At 48.8% G+C, this 22971-nt stretch overlaps 3 protein-coding genes across 3 annotated transcripts; 2 read left to right on the top strand and 1 right to left on the bottom strand.

The window, feature by feature from the left end:
* The first annotated feature begins 5272 nt into the window (after positions 1–5272).
* TMEM220 (transmembrane protein 220) lies at positions 5273–10022 on the top strand. Its single transcript, XM_071763784.1, has 6 exons — positions 5273–5499; positions 5641–5670; positions 6625–6685; positions 7565–7688; positions 8470–8529; positions 9324–10022. The coding sequence occupies exons 1-6, from the start codon at positions 5428–5430 to the stop codon at positions 9454–9456; spliced, it is 480 nt and encodes a 159-aa protein (XP_071619885.1). The 5' UTR covers positions 5273–5427; the 3' UTR covers positions 9457–10022.
* A 440-nt stretch (positions 10023–10462) lies between these two features.
* On the bottom strand, positions 10463–12602 carry ADPRM (ADP-ribose/CDP-alcohol diphosphatase, manganese dependent). The gene is made up of 3 exons (XM_071763782.1): positions 12047–12602; positions 11388–11504; positions 10463–11130 (listed from the first exon to the last, which is right to left on the bottom strand). Exons 1-3 carry the CDS (start codon positions 12600–12602, stop codon positions 10844–10846), a joined length of 960 nt encoding a protein of 319 aa, XP_071619883.1. The 3' UTR covers positions 10463–10843.
* Positions 12556–17360, top strand: SCO1 (synthesis of cytochrome C oxidase 1). The gene is made up of 6 exons (XM_071763783.1): positions 12556–12864; positions 12970–13060; positions 13766–13963; positions 14249–14341; positions 14459–14574; positions 16399–17360. Exons 1-6 carry the CDS (start codon positions 12556–12558, stop codon positions 16525–16527), a joined length of 936 nt encoding a protein of 311 aa, XP_071619884.1. The 3' UTR covers positions 16528–17360.
* Positions 17361–22971: the final 5611 nt, after the last annotated feature.

Here is a 22971-nt window from a genome sequence, read left to right as displayed (position 1 = left end):
AGGCATTTTTAGTCCCTTCCCAGAGTGCTTGTGAACAGGAAAGTCATTAAGGGTGCCTGTAGAGAGTTGTTTAATTTTCCTGGGCTCTGGGATGGGAATGTGAATCAATTTAAATGTCAGGAGGGATTTAGTTATAGTGAACATGGCCTGCTGTTCTGCCTGCAGCTGCCAGCAGTTGTTTAATGTACAGAATACCCCAATTATTATGAACCATAAAGCCTACTCAGTAGAGCTGTAACAATGGCAGCCATTTACAAAGAATTGTCTTACTTCTCTGTGAATTTCTCTGCAGTAATTTTATCTCTCGTAACCTGCTCAAGGAAATACTCAGTTGAAAATAACAGGAGCATGAAATAACAGAAACAGAAAAAACAGAAATTAATGAGCATTAATCCTCTCTGCAAATCTGGATACATTCACATGTCTTCTGCATAATGGTTCAGGAAGACCTAATTCTCTTGAGGGCTGAGAAGGCTGTATTAAAGTGTTAATGAAATCAGGCTGCAAGATTTGCAGTAGTAGTTCCTGATTTTGTCTTGCTTATGCTGAAAAAATTGCTATCTAATCCTGCATAGTTCTGCCTGACCTCAGAGATATCCTTCAAAAGAGCAGTAGTAGCTGGTCCCTACCCTGCAGTGTCCCCACTAACAGTCTGACCTGCTGCTGCACTGCCAGCCACTGTTCCAAATCCCTCCCCAGGAGCTCTCCCAGCTCAGCCATGCCCCAGCACCTGTCATCTCACCATGGTGACTGATGGTGCAGTTCCACAACCACCTCAAAATCAGGTCTCTGCACTCCAGGCCCACCTTGCTGCCCTGAAAGCACCTCCCCGCCCTCCATGGTCACCAGTACTGACCTGGGTCAAGAAACTTGTCAGGGAGAAGCAAGGTCCAGCTGCACCCTTAGGGACAGGTGCTGGAAGGGACACAACTGCTAACGTGGCATGGGCAAGACCCAGGGACTGCAACCAGGTACAACTGAGAGCCCAAATCACCAGCCAAATTCATGGAGTCAGTCAGCCTGAGAAGTGAACCCTATGGGCGGGGGTCAGGATCAGGCCCAGTGGAGGTAAACAGCATCAGATATAACCCAGTGATGGCCCCAGTGATGGCCAGTGAGATCCACAGTGATGATGAAGGCCAAGCTGGGAAGTCAACCTCTGGATCAAGGTCTGTGGGCAAACAGGGGCAAGTGTGTATGACTGAGCCAGAGATGGTCTTCCCTACAACAGATCAGGGACCACACTCTTGAGGCTTTTATACTTTGGGATAACTACTTGCACAAAGATCTAATTCTCCTTCAGGGACATGAGTTATGCCAGAAACATGGAAATGTTGCTATGAAGGCATGGCTTGAGTCCAACAGCCCAAATGAAAGAAAACTGTCACATCAGATCAGGTGAGCCATGGTTTTGTCTAGGTAAGCTTAAGGAATCTCCTCTAAATAGAGACCACACAGCCTGTCTGGATCACCTACTGCAGGCTGCATGACCCTCCTAATGAGGACGTTGCCTTAATGTCCATTCAAACCCTTTCACAATTTGTGACAACTGCCCCTTGTTATATCATCTGATGCAACCAAGGAAAATATGGCTCTGCCATCCCTGCAGCCACCCTACAGGCAGTAACTGGATTTTGCGTCTTCTTTGCCCTCTTCTCCTCAAAGGTCTGTTCTCTGGACTCCTGACGATCCTGGCTGTCTTCTGCAGAACCCCAGTCCAGGTCTTCCACATCTTTCCTCACTGGGGATCCTGGGCAGGACTGAAAGTTACAGATACACAAGCACCAGGTCAAGGAGAGAACCCTAACTCCTCGCAGTCTGCTGGTCACGCTTATCTTCCTGGAGGCCTGGATGTACTCAGGCTCTGGCTGCCGGTGCTGGCTGGTGACCTGATCATGGGCAGTGACCCAGCGCTGGGGTCCCAGGCCTCACTCTCCTGTTATTGCGCATATCGCGGTCGCACAGCTCTGAGGCTGAGTTGAGGAGCTGCCCCACCTTCTCCTGATGGTCTCAGGTGAGGCCAATCATCAGCTAGTAAGGGGGAGGCACCGGGCACTGCCGAGAGCGTTATAAAGGGCTGTGAGGAGTGCCAGCGACACGGAGCGTGGCGAACAGGAAAGGGACATGGCAGTTAGCGAGGCAGTTAGCGAGGCAGTTAGCGAGGGAGATAGCGCAGGCAGTTAGCGCAGGCAGTTAGCGCAGGCAGTTAGCAGAGGCAGTTAGTGCAGGCACTTAGCAAGGCAGTTAGCGGAGGCAGTTAGCGGAGGCAGTTAGCAAGGCAGTTAGCGAGGGAGATAGCGCAGGCAGTTAGCGAGGGAGTTAGCGGAGGCAGTTAGCAGAGGCAGTTAGCAAGGCAGTTAGCAAGGCAGTTAGCGAGGCAGTTAGCGAGGCAGTTAGCGGAGGCAGTTAGCGGAGGCAGTTAGCAAGGCAGTTAGCGAGGGAGATAGCGCAGGCAGTTAGCGAGGGAGTTAGCGGAGACAGGTAGCGGAGGCAGTTAGCGAGGCAGTTAGCGGAGGCAGTTAGCAGAGGCAGTTAGCGAGGCAGTTAGCGAGGCAGTTAGCGAGGCAGTTAGCGAGGCAGTTAGCGCAGGCAGTTAGCAAGGCAGTTAGCGGAGGCAGTTAGCAAGGCAGTTAGCGAGGGAGATAGCGCAGGCAGTTAGCGCAGGCAGTTAGCGGAGGCAGTTAGCACAGGCAGTTAGCGAGGGAGTTAGCAGAGACAGGTAGCGGAGGCAGTTAGCGAGGCAGTTAGCAGAGGCAGTTAGCAGAGGCAGTTAGCGCAGGCAGTTAGCGGAGGCAGTTAGTGGAGGCAGTTAGTGCAGGCACTTAGCAAGGCAGTTAGCGGAGGCAGTTAGCGGAGGCAGTTAGCAAGGCAGTTAGCACAGGCAGTTAGCGGAGGCAGTTAGCAAGGCAGTTAGCACAGGCAGTTAGCGAGGCAGTTAGCGAGGCAGTTAGCGAGGCAGTTAGCGAGGCAGTTAGCGGAGGCAGTTAGCAAGGCAGTTAGCGGAGGCAGTTAGCAAGGCAGTTAGCGAGGGAGATAGCGCAGGCAGTTAGCGCAGGCAGTTAGCGGAGGCAGTTAGCAAGGCAGTTAGCACAGGCAGTTAGCGAGGGAGTTAGCGGAGGCAGTTAGCAGAGGCAGTTAGCAAGGCAGTTAGCACAGGCAGTTAGCGAGGGAGTTAGCGCAGGTAGTTAGCGGAGGCAGTTAGTGCAGGCAGTTAGCAAGGCAGTTAGCGAGGGAGATAGCACAGGCAGTTAGCGGAGGCAGTTAGCAAGGCAGTTAGCACAGGCAGTTAGCAAGGCAGTTAGCAAGGGAGTTAGCGGAGGCAGTTAGCGGAGGCAGTTAGCGCAGGCAGTTAGCACAGGCAGTTAGCGAGGGAGTTAGCGGAGACAGGTAGCGGAGGCAGTTAGCGAGGCAGTTAGCGGAGGCAGTTAGCGGAGGCAGTTAGCGAGGCAGTTAGCGGAGGCAGTTAGTGGAGGCAGTTAGCGGAGGCAGTTAGTGGAGGCAGTTAGCGAGGTAGATAGAGCAGGCAGTTAGAGCAGGCAGATAGAGCAGGCTGTTAGCAAGGTGGCACAGGCAGTTAGCGCTGGCAGTTAGCGAGGCAGTTAGTGAGGCAGTTAGCAAGGCAGTTAGTGCAGGCTGTTAGAGCAGGCAGTTAGCAAGGCAGTGAAGGCGGTTAGCGCAGGCAGTTAGCGCAGGCAGTTAGCGCGGCAGCACAGGCAGTGCAGGCAGTTAGCGAGGCAGATAGTGCAGGCTGTTAGCAAGGCAGCACAGGCAGTTAGCGTAGGCAGTTAGCGAGGCACTTAGCGCAGGGAATTAGCGCGGGGTGTTAGTGGAGGCAGCGAGGCAGTTAGCGCGGGCAGTTAGCGCGGGCAGTTAGCGCGGGCAGTTAGAGCAAGCAGTTAGAGCAAGCAGTTAGAGCAAGCAGTTAAAGCAAGCAGTTAGAGCAAGCAGTTAAAGCAAGCATTTAGCGCAGCCAGTTAGGAAGGCAGTTAGCGCGGGTAATTGCACAGCACGTACAGGTTGGACAAGGGATTAGATCCAGCCAGCATGGGTTTACGAAGGGCAGGTCCTGTCTGACCAACCTGATCTCCTTTTATGATCAGGTGACCTGCCTGGTGGATGAGGGGAAAGCTGTAGATGTGGTCTACCTGGACTTCAACAAGGCCTTTGACACCGTCTCCCACAGCATACTCCTGAAAAAGCTGTCAGCCCACAGCTTGGATAGGGGCACTCTGCACTGGGTTAGGAACTGGCTGGAGGGCCAAGCCCAGAGAGCAGTGGTGAATGGTGCTGCATCCAGTTGGCAGCTGGTCACTGGTTGTGTCCCCCAGAACTGTTGTGCCCAGTTCTGTTTAATATCTTTATAGATTATTTAGATGAGGGGATTGAGTCCATCATCAGCAAATTTGCAGATGACATTAAGCTGGGGGGGAGTGTGGATCAGCTGGAAGGCAGGAGGGCTCTGCAGAGGTACCTGGACAGACTGGAGAGTTGGGCTGATTCCAACGGGATGAGGTTCAACAAGGCCAAGTGCTGGGTCCTGCACTTTGGCCACAACAACCCCATGCAGTGCTACAGGCTGGGGACGCAGTGGCTGGAGAGCAGCCAGGCAGAAAGGGACCTGGGAGTCTGGATTGACAGGAAGCTGAACATGAGCCAGCAGTGTGCCCAGGTGGCCAAGAAGGCCAATGGCATCCTGGCCTGTATCAGGAACAGCATGGCCAGCAGGTCCAAGGAAGTGATTCTGCCCCTGTACTCAGCGCTGGTGAGGCCACAGCTTGAGTCCTGTGTCCAGTTCTGGGCCCTCAGTTCAGGAAGGATATTGAGGTCTTGGAGCGGGTCCAAAGGAGGGCAACTAGGCTGGTGAAGGGACTCCAGCACAAGTCCTATGAGGTGAGGCTGAGGGAGCTGGGGCTGTTCAGCCTGAAGAAGAGGAGGCTCAGGGGAGACCTCATCACTCAATACAACTCCCTGAAAGGAGGTTGGAGCCAGGTGGGGGTCGGTCTCTTTTCCCAGGCCACTATCAGCAAGACAAGAGGGCATGGTCTCAAGTTTTGACAGGGGAGGTTTAGGCTGGACATTAGAAAGAATTTCTTTACAGAGAGGGTGATCAGACATTGGAATGGGCTGCCCAGGGAAGTAGTGGATTCTCCATCCCTGGAGATATTTAAAAAGAGACTGGATGTGGCACTTTAGTGCCATGGTCTAGTAACTGCGGCAGTAGTGGATCAAGGGTTGGACTTGATGATCTCATAGGTCCCTTCCAACCCAGCCGAGTCTATGATTATATGACTTTGAAAATGGGCCCTTATCCATCCCCTCTGAAACACCGCGACTGTACCCCCGCCAGGCTACCCGTACCAGCAGCCCGGAGGAGAGGGAAGGCCAGGGGGCGGTCCAGCCCCGGCGGGGCTGGAGGCGGTGTCGGCCATGGCGGGAGTGCTCTGGCGGCTCTGCAACCTCCTCATGGCCGCCTTCTTCGGGCTGGCGGCCGCTGTGCAGGTGAGGCCGGGCTGCCCGCCGCTCTCCGCTACCGACAGCTCTCTTTTTTCCAGCGGAGCGCGGCGGCCCGGTTCGGCTCGGCTCGGCCCGGCCCGGCCCGGGAAATGGCTGCGGGGTCTCATTCCCTCCTTCTCGCTGCAGGTGAACGACCCCGACGCCGGGCTGTGGACTGTGAGTACGGCCCCGATCCCCGCCCCCAACACCGCGGGGGAGTTGCAGCGGGCGGGGGCCAGGGCCGGGCCCGGCCCCTTCTCGTGGGCTCCGCTTGCCCCGGGCATCCCGGCGGCCCCAGCCCCTCTCCACTGCCCCCACTGCCCCTCTCCTGGGCCGAATCGGACCCGCGGGGGCAGCCTGATCCCTGCTTAAAGATGACGAAGAAGCAGGCGTCAGGAAAACAATCTCTGCTGCTGCAAAGGTTGGAATCGACCGTGCTTCCAGGATCTTCCGCATTTCCCTCAGATTGCCCCAGCACAGCCCCAGCTCCCTGTGCAGAGCACACGAAGTGCCCGCCCTCCCCCCTTCCCGGCGCCAGGGACCCCCTGACCCGGCGGCCACTTCCGTGGTCACCGCTGCTTGCCCTGAATTCCCTCCGTGCCTTGGGCCGGGCCGAACCGCCTGGCTGCCCTTTGGAAACCCCTGCTCCGGCCAGCCCCTCCTCGGGCACACCCTCAGCCCCTGGCCCGGTGGGCGCAAGGCTTGGAGCTGAGGGCACAGCAGTGCTGGGTGTGAGGGGCTGTCCCCTGCATGTCGCTGGTGCGGGGGGAACAGCCCCTGTGAGCATGAACCCAGCTGGCAGCAAAGGGTGCTCCTGCCCCAGCGCAGGTGGAGGGGTTTGGGGGGGCAGGGAGGTGTCCTGTAGGAATTAAGATGCAGTGCAGGAGCCCTGCAGCCTGTTGCTTTAACCCGGAATGAGGGCTGGCACTCAGCTGATGGTCCAGGATTTTGGGTGGTGATGGTGAAGATGAGCACTAACAGTGCCAGGCATGCCAGAGGGGGAGGGATTGGAACTTGGTGTGGCCATGGGACAAACTGCTGTGAAGGGGGGGAAGTGCTGAGGTTCATGGGCACTTCTGCCTCCTACATTGCTCGATTTTGCTACAGTGTGGATTCATGTTTCATTAACAGGTTGTCTACTTAGTGCCAGCTGCCCTGACAATGCTGGTAGGCATTAACTCCTCAGTAACAGGTATGATATTGGTGTGCCTCTGCTCAGATTGTGGGATTTCTTTATTTATTGAATCACAGATTAAGATTAGCACATGTATAGACATATACTACCTTTTGAGGGCAAAAAGCTGTGGGACCTTCCTCTACAAAAACTGGTCTGTAGTCTAGTGCCCATGGCTGGATATTCTGCAGATGGAGGTAGGAGCTCTGCAGAAATGCCTGCTGCTGGGATGGTCTTACCTTTGCATGCTGATCCCAGCACTCATAGCCTGAGGGACCCCAAGCCTCAGAGTGGGCTCAACCTGGCTCTGCTGTTGGTGTTAGCACATTAATTTACTTTATTTCCTTGTTGTAAATTTGCAGTTTTACTTACCTGTCTCATAGAAGAGCAGTTGAGCTTTGCACAGTCCTTTAAAAAAGGTGAAGATCTTGTTCAGTATCAAGTGTTGTAGCTACTCTGTGAAGCACACAGGCAGCAACAGGGACATTTAGAAATCTCAGTGCAGTGGCTGTATGTCCAAGTGTGCTAAGGGGCCTAGTGCCACATCATATTTTAAGAGAAGTGGAATTTGTAATACCCCTTGGGGGGCTTTTTCTATGCACCTTAAATGCTGGAGCCTGTTCTGTTTGGTGGAGCAAACAGGAAACCGTTTTCACTGAGGTGCTGCTGCCAGCTAAGGGCATTCCTAGAGCAAGCCCCAGGGCCAGTATTTATTTTCAACAGCACTTTTTAGCAGGTTTTCCCTGGTCATAAAGTTGCTGGTATTTACTTTCATCTTCCTGCAGAAGGTGTGTGTAAGTTTTCTGGAGGCATCTTTTTTTTAGCTACTCAGTTGCTTTCTGATTCATAGGGTTCAATACTACATTGCAGCTGCTATCAGTTTATGTTTTTCCTCAGATAACGTGGTTTGGAAGAGCCTCTGTGACTTCCATCGGGCTGGCTGTATTGTTGGCACCATTGCCTTGGCTTGTTCTTTGTCTGCCTACGCTCAAGGAAACATTTTACACGAGGAGGAAGGCAGGTAAGCAGCAGGGGTGGTTTTCCCCTTGCACTAATTCAGCAGGCCAGGCCATCTCCTTCGGTGGTCAGCTCACTAAACTCTGCTGGAAGTTTGCAGTGAGTGCTGTTGGTCCAGGGGCTTCACACCAAGGAGGAAGGACCAGCGATTTGTTGGACAAAAGAGCTAAAGGGAGCATGAACACTCATGATCGCTTGCCTGATTGAGGCATTTAGATTTAACTTGGGGCAGTTCTGGCTTTCTAAGACCTGGGCACAAGCACAGTCAAACAGCTTTGTGTTCTCTTGCTGGAGCTACAAGAATAGGAATGTTTAAAAACTCTTGAAGTGATACCATATGCATGTTTGCCTGGCACGGCGGCTGAGTCCTCTGAACTGCTAGGGACTAAGGGGAGGAGAGGATTCCCCTCCCGGACATTCGGTTGGTGCCTAAAGTAAGTGCTTAAACAGTTTTGAGGGGAAGTACTGGCAGCTACTGCAGCTGTTTATGGAATGGAATGGTTTGGAATACTGGGGGATGCTGCTTTGCTCTGGGTTAATGTGGGAAATGTGCAGGGAAACAGAAAGTGAAAGCAGGGATTTCTGTAGCTGTATAGCTGGGTCATGTGCATTTGTTGATTTGTGGTGGGAAGTCAAATTACTCCGTGTAAATCCCTGTAAACTATACTCTTAGTAAAATATATTTAACTTGTCCAAATAAACAGACACTAATATTTTGGAGGCAAAACCTGTGTAAGTATCTGTTTTTCTGTTTTTATTATTTTCTTATTTGTTTTGCATTTCAGGGAGTTGTTTGGTCTGGTGATTATTACAGTATGGATGAGTCTTTGTCGCAATTCAGCAAAGTAAGTTTTGTTTCCTTTTTTTCTTTTTTTAATCCATTGATACATTGGTGTGTTCACATTTAGTGACTAGCTTCTTGAATCAGTTTTGACTTTTATGCTTCATGTCACTGTCTGAGCCTTCTCTGATACTTAAGCAGTAGTTGATGATGCTACAGCCCATAGGATCTTGCACAGGTAAAAAGTTTGTGGGGGGAAAGTAAAGCTACATGAAACATTTTTCCTGTTCCCCTTGCCATCGTCGTCAGGGTACATTCACCCTTTTGAGTAAGAACTCTGTGTCCCTTCTGTGGAACAGGCGAGGGAGCATTGGCCACAGCCACTAATGAACTGCAAAGCCATTTCTGCCATTGCTCCCAAGTCACAGAACTTTCCAGTGAGGTTCTCCATGCTGGTGTCCACTGCATGCATCAGAGCAGGGAGGTGATGCAGGCAGAAGTGGCAGAAGGCTCTGGGTTGGTGGCTAGCTGCCTCAGTGGCTCCACTTTCCCCTTTCAGCCTCTTGAGAGGCTACTGCTACAGCAGCTTTGCCAAATCCCTGTTAGCATGAAAAATCTCCATCTGCCAAACAATACCTTTGTGCTGGGAAAACACATCACAGATACTCTGGGTAAGCAAGGTGATTTTTTTCCTCACCTGATGTGGGTTAAGGTGGCAGGAAAATTTGCCTCTCATGTGAAGGAGGTTGCTTTGATGCATCCCCTGAAGCTACACTGAGTCTTGTTCCAGCTGCAGACAGGTGTGAATGTCAAAGCAATCTGATTTGAAGTAGCTCTGTTGCATTTGCTTCCTTATAGGAGTCCACTGAGTGGAGTTCGCTTGATGGCTGCACTCTTCATTGCCCTCTTTCCCTTTGTTTCATGGCTGTACATTTATGTGAACAAAGAGATGCGGGCATCGTGGCCAACTCACTGTAAAACGGTGATTTAATAGAGTGGGAGAAGTCTAGAATATTCTGACCTTACTTGCCTTGGCTTTTGGTTCATAATGAAAGGTTAGTATCAGTTTGGTAAGAGCCAGGAATGCCAGGCTGCTTCCAGCAGTGCAGTTTGAGATTTGGTAAAAAAAATTGAGGATAATCAAATCAGAGTGGAGAGATTTTCTATGGAAACTGTTGTTTACTGTCTTTGTATATTGTCTACATATTGTTGATCCAATGTGTGTTCTAATGGCACATTCAAGATATCCCGGCATCCCTGGATCACTCTCCAACCACCTTGTACTTTGAGAAATCTAATGTTCTGAAACTTAAGGGAAAAATAAAGCAAACACTTTGTTTCAATAAATTTCTATATATAGCTGTAAAACTTCCAGATATCTGCCTGGATTGTCCATTGACACAGAAGAATTAAGTAGTCTGTATTTATTCTGTGCTAAAATCAATTATCGATTAGATAGATTATATCAGAAGAAATATTTTTGCTGTTATCTTGAACTGAAAATTACTGGTTTTATGGAGTAATAAATACAATTTTTCTAAATAAAATCCAATAAAAGCTTGTGTATCTTTCTTTTCTGAGATGTGTACTAAAGACTGTTTCTCACAGGATTTCTGCTCCTGGAAAGCAGAACCCACACAGCATCCCAGCCCTGGAAAAGGAAGCTCAGGTGAACACTCTGGACATACAAGCTGGCTGGGAGAGAGGACAGGTCCAGATGTAACGCAGCAACATGCTGTAAGTCCTTCCATGTCAGGGCTTCTTTGCTGAGTACTGGTGCAGGTTAATACAGCTGTGCTCACGTAGATCCCAGCTGGTGTATCTGCAGCATTACGTGGTGAAGCACAGATGGGTCTCCCTTTTCCTTGGGTTTTTTAAGATTATTTTGGTCTTTTAAAGCAGTAAGAGGACTGCACTAGGCTACAGGGTGGACTAATTCTGGCAGATATGAAACATTACTATGATGTTAAAAAAAAAAAATTCAAAAAGGTGGCTGGGCAGGTACAATTCTGCATCTTTTAATTCTGACTGATTTAAAAAATGGCTTTTTGGAGGGACAATATTTATGATAAAGTTTGCATTTTTTCCAAGTAAGTAACAGTCTACCCAGGATTGGACATTTCATAATTCTGCATTCAAGTATATTTATTTCAAACATGGTTAATGGCCTTCTGTATTCTCAATGAAGGAACTAGATCTGTTTTCTTACAGAAACATAACTTCTAAAATTCAGTATCTAAGAGAAAAATGTATGAGTTTCAGCTGTCAGAATCAGCCATCCACAGCTTTCAACGAGCAAATAATAAGCTGAATCTCCTTTTTTTTTGTGTGTGTCAAGTACTTTCTGAAGAAAAGCAATTTGTATTTGCAGACAATTTTCAGAAATGCATAACTCTGTCTGGAACTCTGCCCCTTCCTTTTAGTATCATTTTATCTTCATAGACATAAATAGTTCCAAAGGCATTGCTTTCTGGTGGAGTTTCAATAATCCCCTCCAAAGTCAGATGATGAACTCCATGAGAGTCTAAACAATAGCCACCATCATGCAGGTGCCCTGCAAGGAAGCAGACCACACACTGATGGGAGTGTATGACTGAAAGGGCATCTTTGTAATTCCAGGCTAGGCAAACGCTGTTCGAAGCATCTGGATGAACTGGCAGATGACCTAAAGTTGAGAGGGAAAGAAGTAGAAGAGTTACTTTAAGTACAACCAAACTCTCCCTTTATTGCTGGGAAGTTCAGACATCTAACTGTATACAGAAAGCTCACTCAAGTGTGAGACCTGACTGCTATGCTACTTCACAGGTTACATGTGTACATCAGTAGAGCTACAAAGTTCCTATGTTTTCCTAAGCTAACATATACCAGCTACATAAATTTTCTTTTTTTTTTTTTTTTGCATATACCCCCATATCTACCTACCCATAACTACAACTTTTTCTTGGTTTTCATCAGAGAACTTGAGGACTTCATTGAACCAGTCCAGCTGGGCTTGGCTAAATCCTCCATTAAATTCTACAAAATGAGGTTCTTTGAGTCCTGCAATGAAGAAGAAAGTTAGGCACAGGTGCATACACCTCTTGGGGCTCCCCTATTTGTTTGCCTTCTGTAAGCGTGCGTACAATCGGTGGTTTACTCTCACAAACTTTTTTGTTGTTGCATCTCTTGGATCAAAAATCCAGTCTCTTTAGGCAAGAGAGAAAGGTGTTAGTGTTTTGGGGGGGCTTAATCACACTGCACACACAGGATTCCCACTCCTGGGTCTCCCTCCAACATGGGATAGGGTAGGCATCACTTGACGCTCTGCGATAGCAGCTGCTCCAACAGCTGCCTCTTGTTCTGAAACTGCAGAGCACACAGCACAGCACAAACCCATCCCAGAAGCACCACAGCAGCACAACGGATATAACGCCCGCCCTGAAAGCGGCTGACTGACCCTCAGGGGACAGCAGGGAGGAGGAGGGCAGCCATGGGGCCGTGCCTCAGCCCCAGCCCAGCAGCCGCGGGAGCCGCCTCATTGCTCTGGGAAGCGGAGGTTCCGCTGCCTGCGCTCCCTGCCGCAGGGTCGGGCCGGGGGGTACCTGTGGGGCTGTTGAGGTTGTCGTTGGGGTTCTTCTCTCGCAGCAGCCGCAGGGACTCCTGGTAGCGGGGACTGTCCGGCTCCCTGCCCAGGACGCTCAGGTCGTAGGCATCGAGCACGACGACGCGGAACTGCGCGGCCGGGCTGAAGTCATAGGCCTGGCAGTCCCCGAGCGGGGAGCCGGCCATGGCCCCGGCAGGACGGCTGTTGAGGCCGCTGCACACCAGGCGAGCCCGGCTGAAGTTATAGAACTCGTGGTTGCCCCATGTATGATGCACCGGCACCGGCAGCCGCCCCAGCACTGCCAGTACCTGCTCCAAGGCGCCCTCAGCCTCCCCGTTCCGGGCGTTGAGGCCATCGATGCTGTCACCCAGCTGCAGCACGAAGGCGAGCGGTGGCCTCTCTGCGGCCCACGATTCCACAGCCTCCCGTAGTAGCTTGAGACTCTGCCGGTAATACCGCCGCCGGTACCCGCCGAAGTTGAAGCCATCCTCCGCGTCGGCATACTGGATGTCCGCGATGACACCGAAGGCGAAGAGCGGCGGCACCGCCTCCATGGCGGCCACTCCCGGGCGATGGGGCGGAAGGGGCGGGCGCCGCAGAACAGGCGGAAAGATGGCGGCGCCGCTGGCGCTGCGCTCCCGGCTGGCGGTGCTGTGCTGGCGGCTGCCGGGCGCGGGCGGTGCTCGGCCCCTCACCGGCCGCCCTCCGGGAGTAAGGGGCTGGGCGGTGCCCCCAGCGCCCCGCAGCCGCCCGCTGTCCCGCCCGTCGTCCCGGCTGACGCCGGGCAGCGGCCCACGGACGGGTGCGCAGAGGAGGGTGAGTGGGTGCGGACGGGAGCAGAGAAGCCGCGTCCCTGCTCAGCGGGGCAGCGGGATGGGCTGATCCGCCCCTTTTCCTCTCTAAAAAGCCTCTCCTCAGCAGCTGGTGACGTGGCGGTCGCTGGCGGCCACCTTCGTGCTGTGCGGGGGCCTTTTGGCCGCCATGAAGATCGTGAAGCGGCGGAAGGAGGAGGGTGAGTGCGCGGGCGGGGACCGGGCCCCTCGCGGCTCTGGGGCCGCACGGTGCTGGCGGGAGGGAGGAGCTGCCGGACCGCTGGGTTGTGGGGATTTACTGGGTTTACTTAGATGTATTTTAACCACTTCGGCGTCCCACAACACGCATCGTTTTGTAAGTGCATATAAATACCACCGAAGATTTTCAAAAATGAGACTCCCCCCCCCCCCAACTTCCACGTTAAGCGTTAAATTCATAAATCTGCTTTTGCTGTTGGAGTAGTTGCATTTGATGCTCGCCGCTGCCAGACACGAGGGTTCCTGTGCAGGCTGTATGTGTCTTTCCCTGCCCATCCCTGCCCTCTGGTTTGATTTTCTCTTTTTTAATGCTGAAAATCGAGGATATTACAGCTTTTAGGGTATGTTCCGTTTGCAAAGGATGCTGATTTTTCTGTTTAACCCCAAGCCACCTACCTTTCTTGCTCACTTCCTTTTCTTTTTTGCTTACTTTCCTTCTTGCTTTCTTTTGACTTCTTGCTTGCTTTCTTTTGTCTCCTTCCTTTAGTAAAAATACAATCAGATGATAATGAAAGAGATCTTGGCATTTCAGCACCCTGAGCTGTGACTCTGCAAGGTTACCTGGCTCTGGACTGCTCCTGTGGCTCACCTGGAAAGCAGTATGGATTGTCGCATGGATGTGTTTGATCCCATTTTGTTTTTTCTAGAGCTGGAGAAAGAACGAAACAGAGGCATTGGGAAACCACTGCTAGGAGGGCCCTTCTCACTCATCAGCCATGAGGGACAGCCAAAGACCAGCAAGGACTACATTGGCCAGTGGGTGCTGATCTACTTCGGCTTCACACACTGCCCTGACATCTGTCCTGATGAACTTGAGAAAATGATTCAAGTGGTAGATGAAATTGGTATGGGAATTTACTTGGGTTAGTTGTCCTTTTTATGGGGGAGTCCAGGTGGAACGTATCACAAATGGTAATAATTGGTGATACTTTTTTTAAAAAAAGCACGAGCATAGGGTGCTTGATTTTATGGCAGTTGTTTCATTCACATATTACATAAATTAAGCTGTACAAAGTAGCCGTTTTGCATCACTTAGGGTGGCTTTGAATTGATAGCAGTAGCTTGGCCATGAACTTGTTTGAAGTGAGGTGAAAAATGACTCCTTAATGACTTTATTATTATTGTCACAGATAGAATTCCATCTTTGCCTAATCTGACCCCCCTCTTCATCACCATTGATCCTGAGAGAGACAATGAAGAAGCCATTGCCAAATATGTTAAAGGTATTGTTGTGCTTTTTTTTCCCTCAGTGTCTTACAGCATGTAATATAGAGCACTGAAAATGAAGCTCTAATGGGATTCTATTGACTAAAATGTCTAAATGCCTTCTTTTTGTCTAGAATTTTCTCCTAAACTGATTGGATTGACTGGTACCAAGGCACAGATTAACCAAGTGGCCAAAGCTTACCGTGTGTATTACAGTGAAGGTCCCAAAGATCAGGACAATGACTACATAGTAAGTAAATACAGGGCCTTTGCCTAGTGAAAGACTTTGGATAAGAGCAGAAAAACACATTTTAAAATCAGAACACAGCTGTTGCAATCTGTGATGAAGTCCTACATAAAAGAGCCCTGTTGCACTGATGTGTTAAGATGTGTTTTAGATATCTCATTTGGAGTCAAGGTGCTGTCTTACAAGCTCAAAACCTTACTGAAACTTATTCTAAAAATGTACAATCCCAGTCCTACATACAGAATAGCATATAGCAAGCCTGGCAGTAATGGGAACTTTTTTCTGTAAAGTTTGTGTAATGGCTGTTTTCCTATGTGAAAGTGGAACTAGGAAATTAGGGCAGTAGGAAGAAGGGAAAATGAGAGTTGGAGGTGAGTAACAGCTCATTTCCTGCCAAACTGACATCAGGGAGTGGGGTTTTCCTGGCAACAGACATGGATGATGCAAAGTCTGCCTGCAGATACTGTGGAGGTTTTCCTTCTGTGTCAGACCTGGGAGAGCATGTTAATGCTAAATAAAATGGGAATAAGATCCATAAAGTAATGGCGTGAAGGGGGAAAACGACCTTTAAGTGAAGCTGGACTGAGTAGTCAAAATATCACCCTCTGGAAATGAATAAGGCAGCTTATAGGGCTCAGAGCTGCTGCCAAAGCCTTCCTGACTTGCCACATCTTGAACAGATCGGAAGAGTAAAGAAAGTACAAGTGTTATGACAAGTGAAGATACATGTTAATGATATAGGTTTTTTTTTTTTCTTTATTACAAAAACTAAGGCTATGAGTGAAAACTAGAAAAAGGTTCAAAAGAAAGGTAATGAAATGGTTGTTGTCAGAACTGGAGAACTAGAATGAAAGGCCTGGAATCCCTCACTTCAGGTGGAAATGGTAGAAACTTGCTAGAGTCCACTGAGCTAGTTGAAGGATCTAAATTGTGATTCAGATTCCTTAAAAAAAAGTCTACTAGAACTTGATTTTGTGATCTTATCTCAAACATTTGAAATTTTATTAAAGGTTTCCTTCAAATACTTTAATTTAACATTGAGAAACATTCTTTCAGTAACAGAAATCCTATGAAGTTTAATCCTTATAGCTTGTGGTATTGGAAGTGTGAGGTCTTACTTCAGTTGTACCCTCAGTGCATAAATACATTTCAGTTCCTTTTCCCCAGTGTCAGTGGCATGATGTACTCACTGGAGCGATTTATGGCCTCCATTTTAAGTATTTTATAAAAAATTTAGAGCGGAGTTAATTTTTATGCAAGTCAAATTGCAATACCTCAAACGTTCAAGTTGCCGTTCCTTTGAACATTTTTAAAGTTATTTCTATTCGGACACCAGAGGGAGCCCCCTCCCAGCACACGCATTTCCCTCCACGCCATCTCCTCCAGCTGCAACTCCTCTCTCCTGTGTTCCTGGTTCCATTGTTTGTGCTGACAGTGACCTTGCTTTAGTGAAATATCTGTCTATACTGGATTTACATCATAGTAGCAGCAAGAGCTTGAATACCTTGTGGGGCCATGGAGCACCATGGGGAGGGAGGCTGGGAAAACTGGAGAGACCCAGCCTTGCCTGTGCAGCAGCTTAGGGAAGACCTGCCTGCTTAAAGTATTCCTTCACGTGTGCTGAAAATGCAACTAATTTTCTCCATTTATTTTCTTGGGCAAAACCAGGGGAGGTTGCTGAGGTGATACCGAGGCTTTCCTTATCTTGCTTATAGGTGAGGAGTCTTTCCAGCGAGCTGGAGCAAAGGCTGAGCAGGATGCTGTTGCTGCTGACTTTGAAAGATGTGTGGGAACTTTTATATTAAGCTGTGATGTGCTCTCTTGCAGGTGGATCACACAATTATAATGTACCTCCTTGGGCCAGATGGTGACTTTGTGGACTATTATGGCCAGAACAAGAGGAGCACTGAGATTTCTGCTTCTATTGCTGCACACATGAGAAAATACAGATCCTAAACCACAAGGTCTTCAAAGACTGATATGAACATCACCTAGAGGTTTGGCTGTAATTGGGCACTGGAGTTACAGCAGAAACATACAAGTGTAACATCCTGTCATCACATGCTTTTATTCCAAATAAGCAAGGCAGAAATACTTCTGCTAAATACCATTGTCAGAAATCTCTATAGAGTCTTCCCCATGGATATTATTTACAGAAAGATCTAGACTACTGAATAAAATCTGCGACTTTTCTGGAACATTGTTGGTAGTGAAAAATGGAAGACTTCATTTGGGAGGAACATACGTGTTTCTGGCAAAATAAATGGTGTCTCTTGGCATGACATCAGCAAAAGATGGTCTCTGCAGGAGGATGACTACTTGGTGAAAAGCCACGTGGGGCATGGCATTCTTGGAGAATTCCTGCCTTCTTTTTTTTTTCTGCACTGTCTGGCCTTCTGGGAGAGGCAGTTCTACAGTATCATAAGCAGGACAGCCTTAAGAGCACTTCTTTATTAAGTTTAAGAAGGTGAAGAGCACTGAAGCAACTTCCATGCATGGGACCAGCCCTGTAGTGTGTGTGATCTCTTATTCATCTGAATGCAGGGATGAAATGTTTTTGTGTTGGTCATTTTCCAGGTGAACACTATTAATTTACAAGGAAATCAACAATGGGTTGCAAGTAGATTTTTTTTTCTTGTCTAAATGATTTTATGCATAGTTGGGCTGATTGTTGTATGCTAAGTAGTGAAGTGGGGAGGATAAAGGAGGGTCTGTGTCCATGCATAGGGCTGTCAGATATATTTAATGCAGTGCAGCATTTGAAAATAAAGATTTTTTTTTTATAGGCAGTGTGTTGCAGTTTTTTATTCTCTTGGTTAGGTTTGACTAGAGTATCATCAGAACTTTGTATACTGGTCAAACTTCATATTTTTCCTCTGTTTAATCTCTTTAAAAAGTGCTCTTGATCTATGGTACTGTAAACCATAAGCTGAACGTGCTTTTTTAAGGTAGCTGGGTCCTAGAGAATGGTCCACAGGAGGAAAACCAGGAAACTTCTTGGTGCAACTTGCAGTGTTTCAAACTGAACATGTGTGTTGCTGCTGGTAGCACTGGTGTTCTTAGGAGTGTGGGGTTGGAAGAGAACGTTCCTGTCTGAGAGAAGGTGCAATGTCTATGCACCTATGTCTGTTTTCATCTTTCCAAAATCATGAAAAAGAGTAAACTTAACCTGTTCCAGAGTAGTTGTAAAACCTAAGTAGTGCAGTCCGCATCAGCTGCCCTGTGCTATGGTGACCTCCAGAGGGTATTGGGAAGATTGCAGTGATGGAGTATAATGAAGACTGCATTCCTGTCAAGGAGGAAAGATTCCTGAAGTTGCAAGTTGTTTTTTGTTTGGTTGTTTTTTTAAATCTTCTTAAATACTGGATAGTTTAAAGAAGAGGGTTTTTTTTTCTATTTTAATGGATCAGCAAGAATTTCTTTGTGCCAGTTCACAGTGGGAGTTTAAAATAATGTCTTACTAGAAGTAAACCAAGAAGCTGAAATTAGTTTATTTTCCAACCCAACGTCCACCCACTGAAGGCAACATGCTCCTCATATGCTGTGCACATGGCCTGTGGAGGAGATGAACTAATGAATGATAATTAATCCACACAGATGAAGTTGGCTGTTTTATGAGTGTTTTCACCACCAGTATGGGCAGAGCCAGGCACTGAAGAATTTCAGAGAATGTGTCCAGATCTTGGAATAATTCAAATGAGAAGGAACCGCCAGAGGTCTGTATACCAACCTGCTGCACAAAGCTGAGGTATCTTTTTGGGTCAGACCAGGCTGCTCAAGGTTTTAAAAAGTCAGGGCTTGAGAACCTTGATGGATGTAGGCTGCACAACCTCTCTAGATGGGTAAAAAACTGAGTTTCCCACTAGGGGAAATTATTTTCTTTACATCCAGTCTTAACTTCTCATTTCAGACAATATTTTTACTCTTGATCTTTCACTGTACACCAGGGTGAAGACCCTAACTATCTTCTTGATAACCCCCTTATAGGTACTGGAAGGCTGAACCTTCTTCCCAGGCTGAACAAGCTCAGTTCCCTCAGCTTTGCCATATGTTGAATGTGATGGCTGGCTTCAGGCCCCTGACCATCTTGATCTCAGATTCTTCTCACCAGACTGTTTCCTAGCCAGTCAGTTCTCAGCTTGTATTTTTCGAAGGATGTTTTCCTTACCAGGCACAGAACTTTGCATTGGTTCTCGTTGAACTTCATATGGTTCCTGTCAGCCCATCCCTCCAGCCTGTCTGGATCCCTCTGAATGGCAGCTCTGACCTAGAGGGTCAGCTGCTCCCCCCCCTGTTGCCTACTTTACAAGCAGGTGTGTTGTTGCCTCTCCCAGGTCATGGATAAAGGTATTAAACTCCCAGGGATGAGCCATGCGTGTGACCCATTGACAGCTATCTGACTCTACAGTCAGGTTCTTTACCCATCTGGTCACCCACCCCTCCAGACCATAAACATCTAGCTTGGACACAAGAATATTGTGGTAGAGCTGAGGTTGGGCAGGATCCACTGCTCTTCCCACATCCATGGAACATTTTATCATGACAGGCAATCAAGATGGTCAGATGTGATTTACCTCTTAGTAAATCCACACTGACTTCCCAGTCACCGTCTCTTTAATGTGCTCAGAAATGTACTCTAAACATATTTTTTTCCCTCTTTACTGAATTTTTTTTCTTCTGCGCTTGAAAAAGAATCAGGAAAGCAAGCCCTCACCTTGGCTGGTGTCCCCTAGGAGGATGTGGGAGCCAGGCTGGGCATCAGTCCACAGTCACCAGGGCAAAATCCAAATCAGGTTTTAATTTTCCATACTCTGTCCCATATGTACTGCCAGTGTGAAAATACTCTGTGTGCCTGCTGTGATAGCCAAAAGGGCTCAGTCCAAATCCACTTTTGATCTTAATGAGAATTGATGTGGATCAAATGCCTGTAACAGAGGAATTCATCAGCTCCCCAACTCCTGATCCCTGTGCTCTGCAGCTGACAAGCTGGCTTGTGCCCAGAGCAGGTGAGGCAGCAGAGAGGACGTGGGTCCCTGGTCTGATCCAGTCAGTGCCTGGTCCTCAGCATTCATTTCACAGAAGCTTCTTTTGTCAAGGAGCTGCTGAGCAGCCCTCATCTCCTTCTGTGCTGAGCTTGAGCTCTGCCCCAGCACAGGGCCAGGAGCTTTTGGAGCAGATTTCCTGCTTCAGCCCTTTGCTGGAGCTTGGGCAGTGAGGAGGACTGACTGGGTCATACAGTCTTTGACTGCAGTCCCGTGATGTGTCTGAGTGATGGGAGTGTCCGTAGTCACTCATGACTGTCTTCAACCAGAGTAACCTGCTGTGCCCTGGAGGGACTGTTCAGGATGATTCCAGGGCAGGTATTTCCCACAGCACTCGATTTTCCTGCTGCTTCCAGGTGATGGAGTAACTCATGTGAGGGAGAAAAAAATAGACATTTCTGCTCTCTGGAAACAACGCAATGTCCTGAGAGGCTCTAGATCCAGACACCTGAGCTGATATTTAGAAAATGCTTCCTGGTGTTGCCAGCTGAGACCATGTGCTTCCAAGGCATGGTGAATCTCAACTAGGACCTCACTGGCTTGGGGTTTACAAGCTGCTATGGGGTTGCTGACTGAGCAGTCACCAGACATGTTCCTCTCAGTACAGATTCCTACTAGCACTTTCTTTAAAGGAAAGGCAACCTCAGGAACATTCCCAAGCCATTCCAAAGCATGAGCTCTTCACCTCCATCCCTTGTAAGGTAATGAAACAACTCATTCTTGATGCTGTCTCTAGGAACATCCAAGGACAAGAGGCTTACCAGGAGCTGTCAACATGGCTTTACTAAGGGGAAGTCATGTCTGACCAACCTGATAGCCTTCTGCGAGGATGCAGTCAGGTGGATGGATGATGGCAGAGCAGTAGACAGAGTTTATCCTGATTTCAGGAAGAAACTGGTTTGAGATGCTGTAGTTCTTTCTCCCTTCTGCCAGTAACTTTGCAGGTATCTGCATTTTCTGAGCCTTTTCTCACTTCACCAGAGTTGCCTGATCCAAGCACTGACCCTGAAGCTCCTGTCAGCCCACTACAGCCAGGACTGGGAACTGAGTGGTGGGGAGAGCCCATTTGGGCAGGCATGAAATGATGTCCCAGGAAAAGATGAGATTTAGACTGGGTCCCAGGTCTACTTCAGCTTCTCACAGACAGAGGACAGTGAACCACCTTCCTTTACCATCAAAACCTTCTAAGAGCACTGCAGAAAAGCCCCAGGACACACATGTGGGTGCACATCTACTTGGTAAGAGCCCTGTGGAACAGCAGTTGCAGTTATATCTGTTGCTGTATGTTGCCAACATGATTTACAGACACAAAGCTTTCCTGAGGTGAAGGTCACAAGGGTGCTACCACAGGAAGCTGCATTGCCTTGCAAGGCTCTGTAGCCCTGGAGTTGCCAGGGAGCTTTAATTAATGCCCTTTATTCAGATAAGGGCACTCATGGCTCAATATACCCCCACAAATTAAAGGTGGATTTACTGGTTGGTGTCTATCTATTTTTGCACAAAGAACTTTGGGAAAACAAGGAGATTTTGTAAGCTGCAGCTGAGTAAGTTCCCTGGCATGCTGAAGGAACTTTAATAAACTAGTAATACACAGCTTAAAACATGTAATGAGCTGGCTCTTGCACAGGGACAGATGTAAGCAGCCCTTCCCAGCTCTCCCCAGCTCTCCCCAGCACAGTTTCAATAAGGCCAAATGTTGGGTCCTGCATCTGGGCCACAACAACCCCAGCAGAGCTACAGGTTTGGGTAGGAGTGTCTGGAGAGCTGCCCAGCAGAGATGGACCTGGGGTTGCTGATTGACATCCAGCTGAACATGAGCCACCAGTGTGCCCAGGTGGCCAAGAAGGCCACCACCATCTTGGCCTGTAGCAGGAGCAGTGTGACCAGCAGGACCAGGGAGGTGATCTTATCTTTGTACTCAGCCTTGGTGAGGCTGCACTTCAAGCACTGTGTGCAGTTTGGGCACCACAGGAGGAGAAATGGGAGGTTGAGGGAAGACCTTATTGCCCTCTCCAACTTCCTGAAAGGAGACTGTAGTCAGGTGGGTGCTGGCCTCTTCTCCCCAATGTCAAGTGAAAGGACAAGAGGTGATGGGTTCAAGTTGCACCAGGGGAGGTTCAGATTGATATGAAGCAAAATTTCTTCATCAAAAGAGTGGTGAAGCATTAGAACGGGTTGCCCGGCTGCTGTAGCTGGTTGCATATTAGAATTACTTAGACATCTGAAACTTATTAATATGTACTTTTTTAGCTACTAACCCTTGCTTGGCTGCAGAGAGCAGGAGTGACACTACAGCTTCTGGACACCCTGATGTAGAACATTTGAGACTATGGCTGCAGAGAAATGGGTTTATACAGCCCAGTATGTTCATGGTGCAGTGCTCAGGAGGTGCCTGGCTGGTTGGCAGCAGGGGATACCTGTAGGTCATTGCTCACTGCAAACTCATTGCTCCTGCACTCTGCTCCCACCTGGGCACCCAGAGCAGCCAAAGCAAATGGACAGAATGGCTCTTGGTCCCTGCATGTGCTCCTAGCTCTGATCCCACAGCTGGGTGTGGGGAGGAGTGTCCAGCTCCTGTCTTTTGGGCATGTCTGGGAGCAGGGACAGTCCTGAGTCACACTAACAATTTGGTATGAGGACAAAGCCCTGAGCTGATAGCTGGTCTGGTGTGTCTTGGCTGTTTGAAGACACTTAGCGCATCCACTGTGCTGAGTTCAAAGGGCTGATCACAGGGGATGTTTGCTAAAAAAAAACTTTCCCTCATCCTCCAGGCTTAGGGGGATTCTAGGAATTTATGGTTCATGAGATATGTGGCTGTGGTATCCATTTTTAGTGACCTTAAATGAAACTAAGGACAACATTTGTCAAAACACTAGTGACAATAATGCTCCTGCAAGATCATAGGGTCATTTTCCTTGAGCAGATACAAGTAGGGCCAAGCCACAGTATCTGAAGGACAAGGTAATGCCCCCTATGCTGCAGAAGTAGCTGCATGTAGGTGCCCCAGAATGCACCAGCTGGGAGTATGCTATGGATGGTGACAGGAGCTATCTGGGATAGGGTTTTGCTGCACACAGCTCCTGTTGGTGAGCTGCAGTGCTGGTGCTGAGTCCATGGAAGTGCAGAGGCTGAATGTGGGATACTGAACAGTGACAGGAGGCAACCAAAGTAGGCAGAATACCATGGGGTGAAGGAGACCCTTCCACTCAGAAGGGGTACCAGGAGCTACCTCTGTCCATGCAGTCATGAAAGCTACCGTTGCTCCTGCAAACTGCTGTCTCCACTGCTCTGCCATGTGAGCTGCTTGCAGCCATTGCCTGTCTGCTATGTACCAGCTAAAGAAAGCATTTGGGACTGG

The sequence above is a fragment of the Heliangelus exortis genome, chromosome 20 (genome assembly GCF_036169615.1).
Source record: "Heliangelus exortis chromosome 20, bHelExo1.hap1, whole genome shotgun sequence".
Classification (NCBI taxonomy): Eukaryota; Metazoa; Chordata; class Aves; order Apodiformes; family Trochilidae; genus Heliangelus; species Heliangelus exortis.
This window is presented reverse-complemented; position numbering and strand designations above follow the sequence as displayed.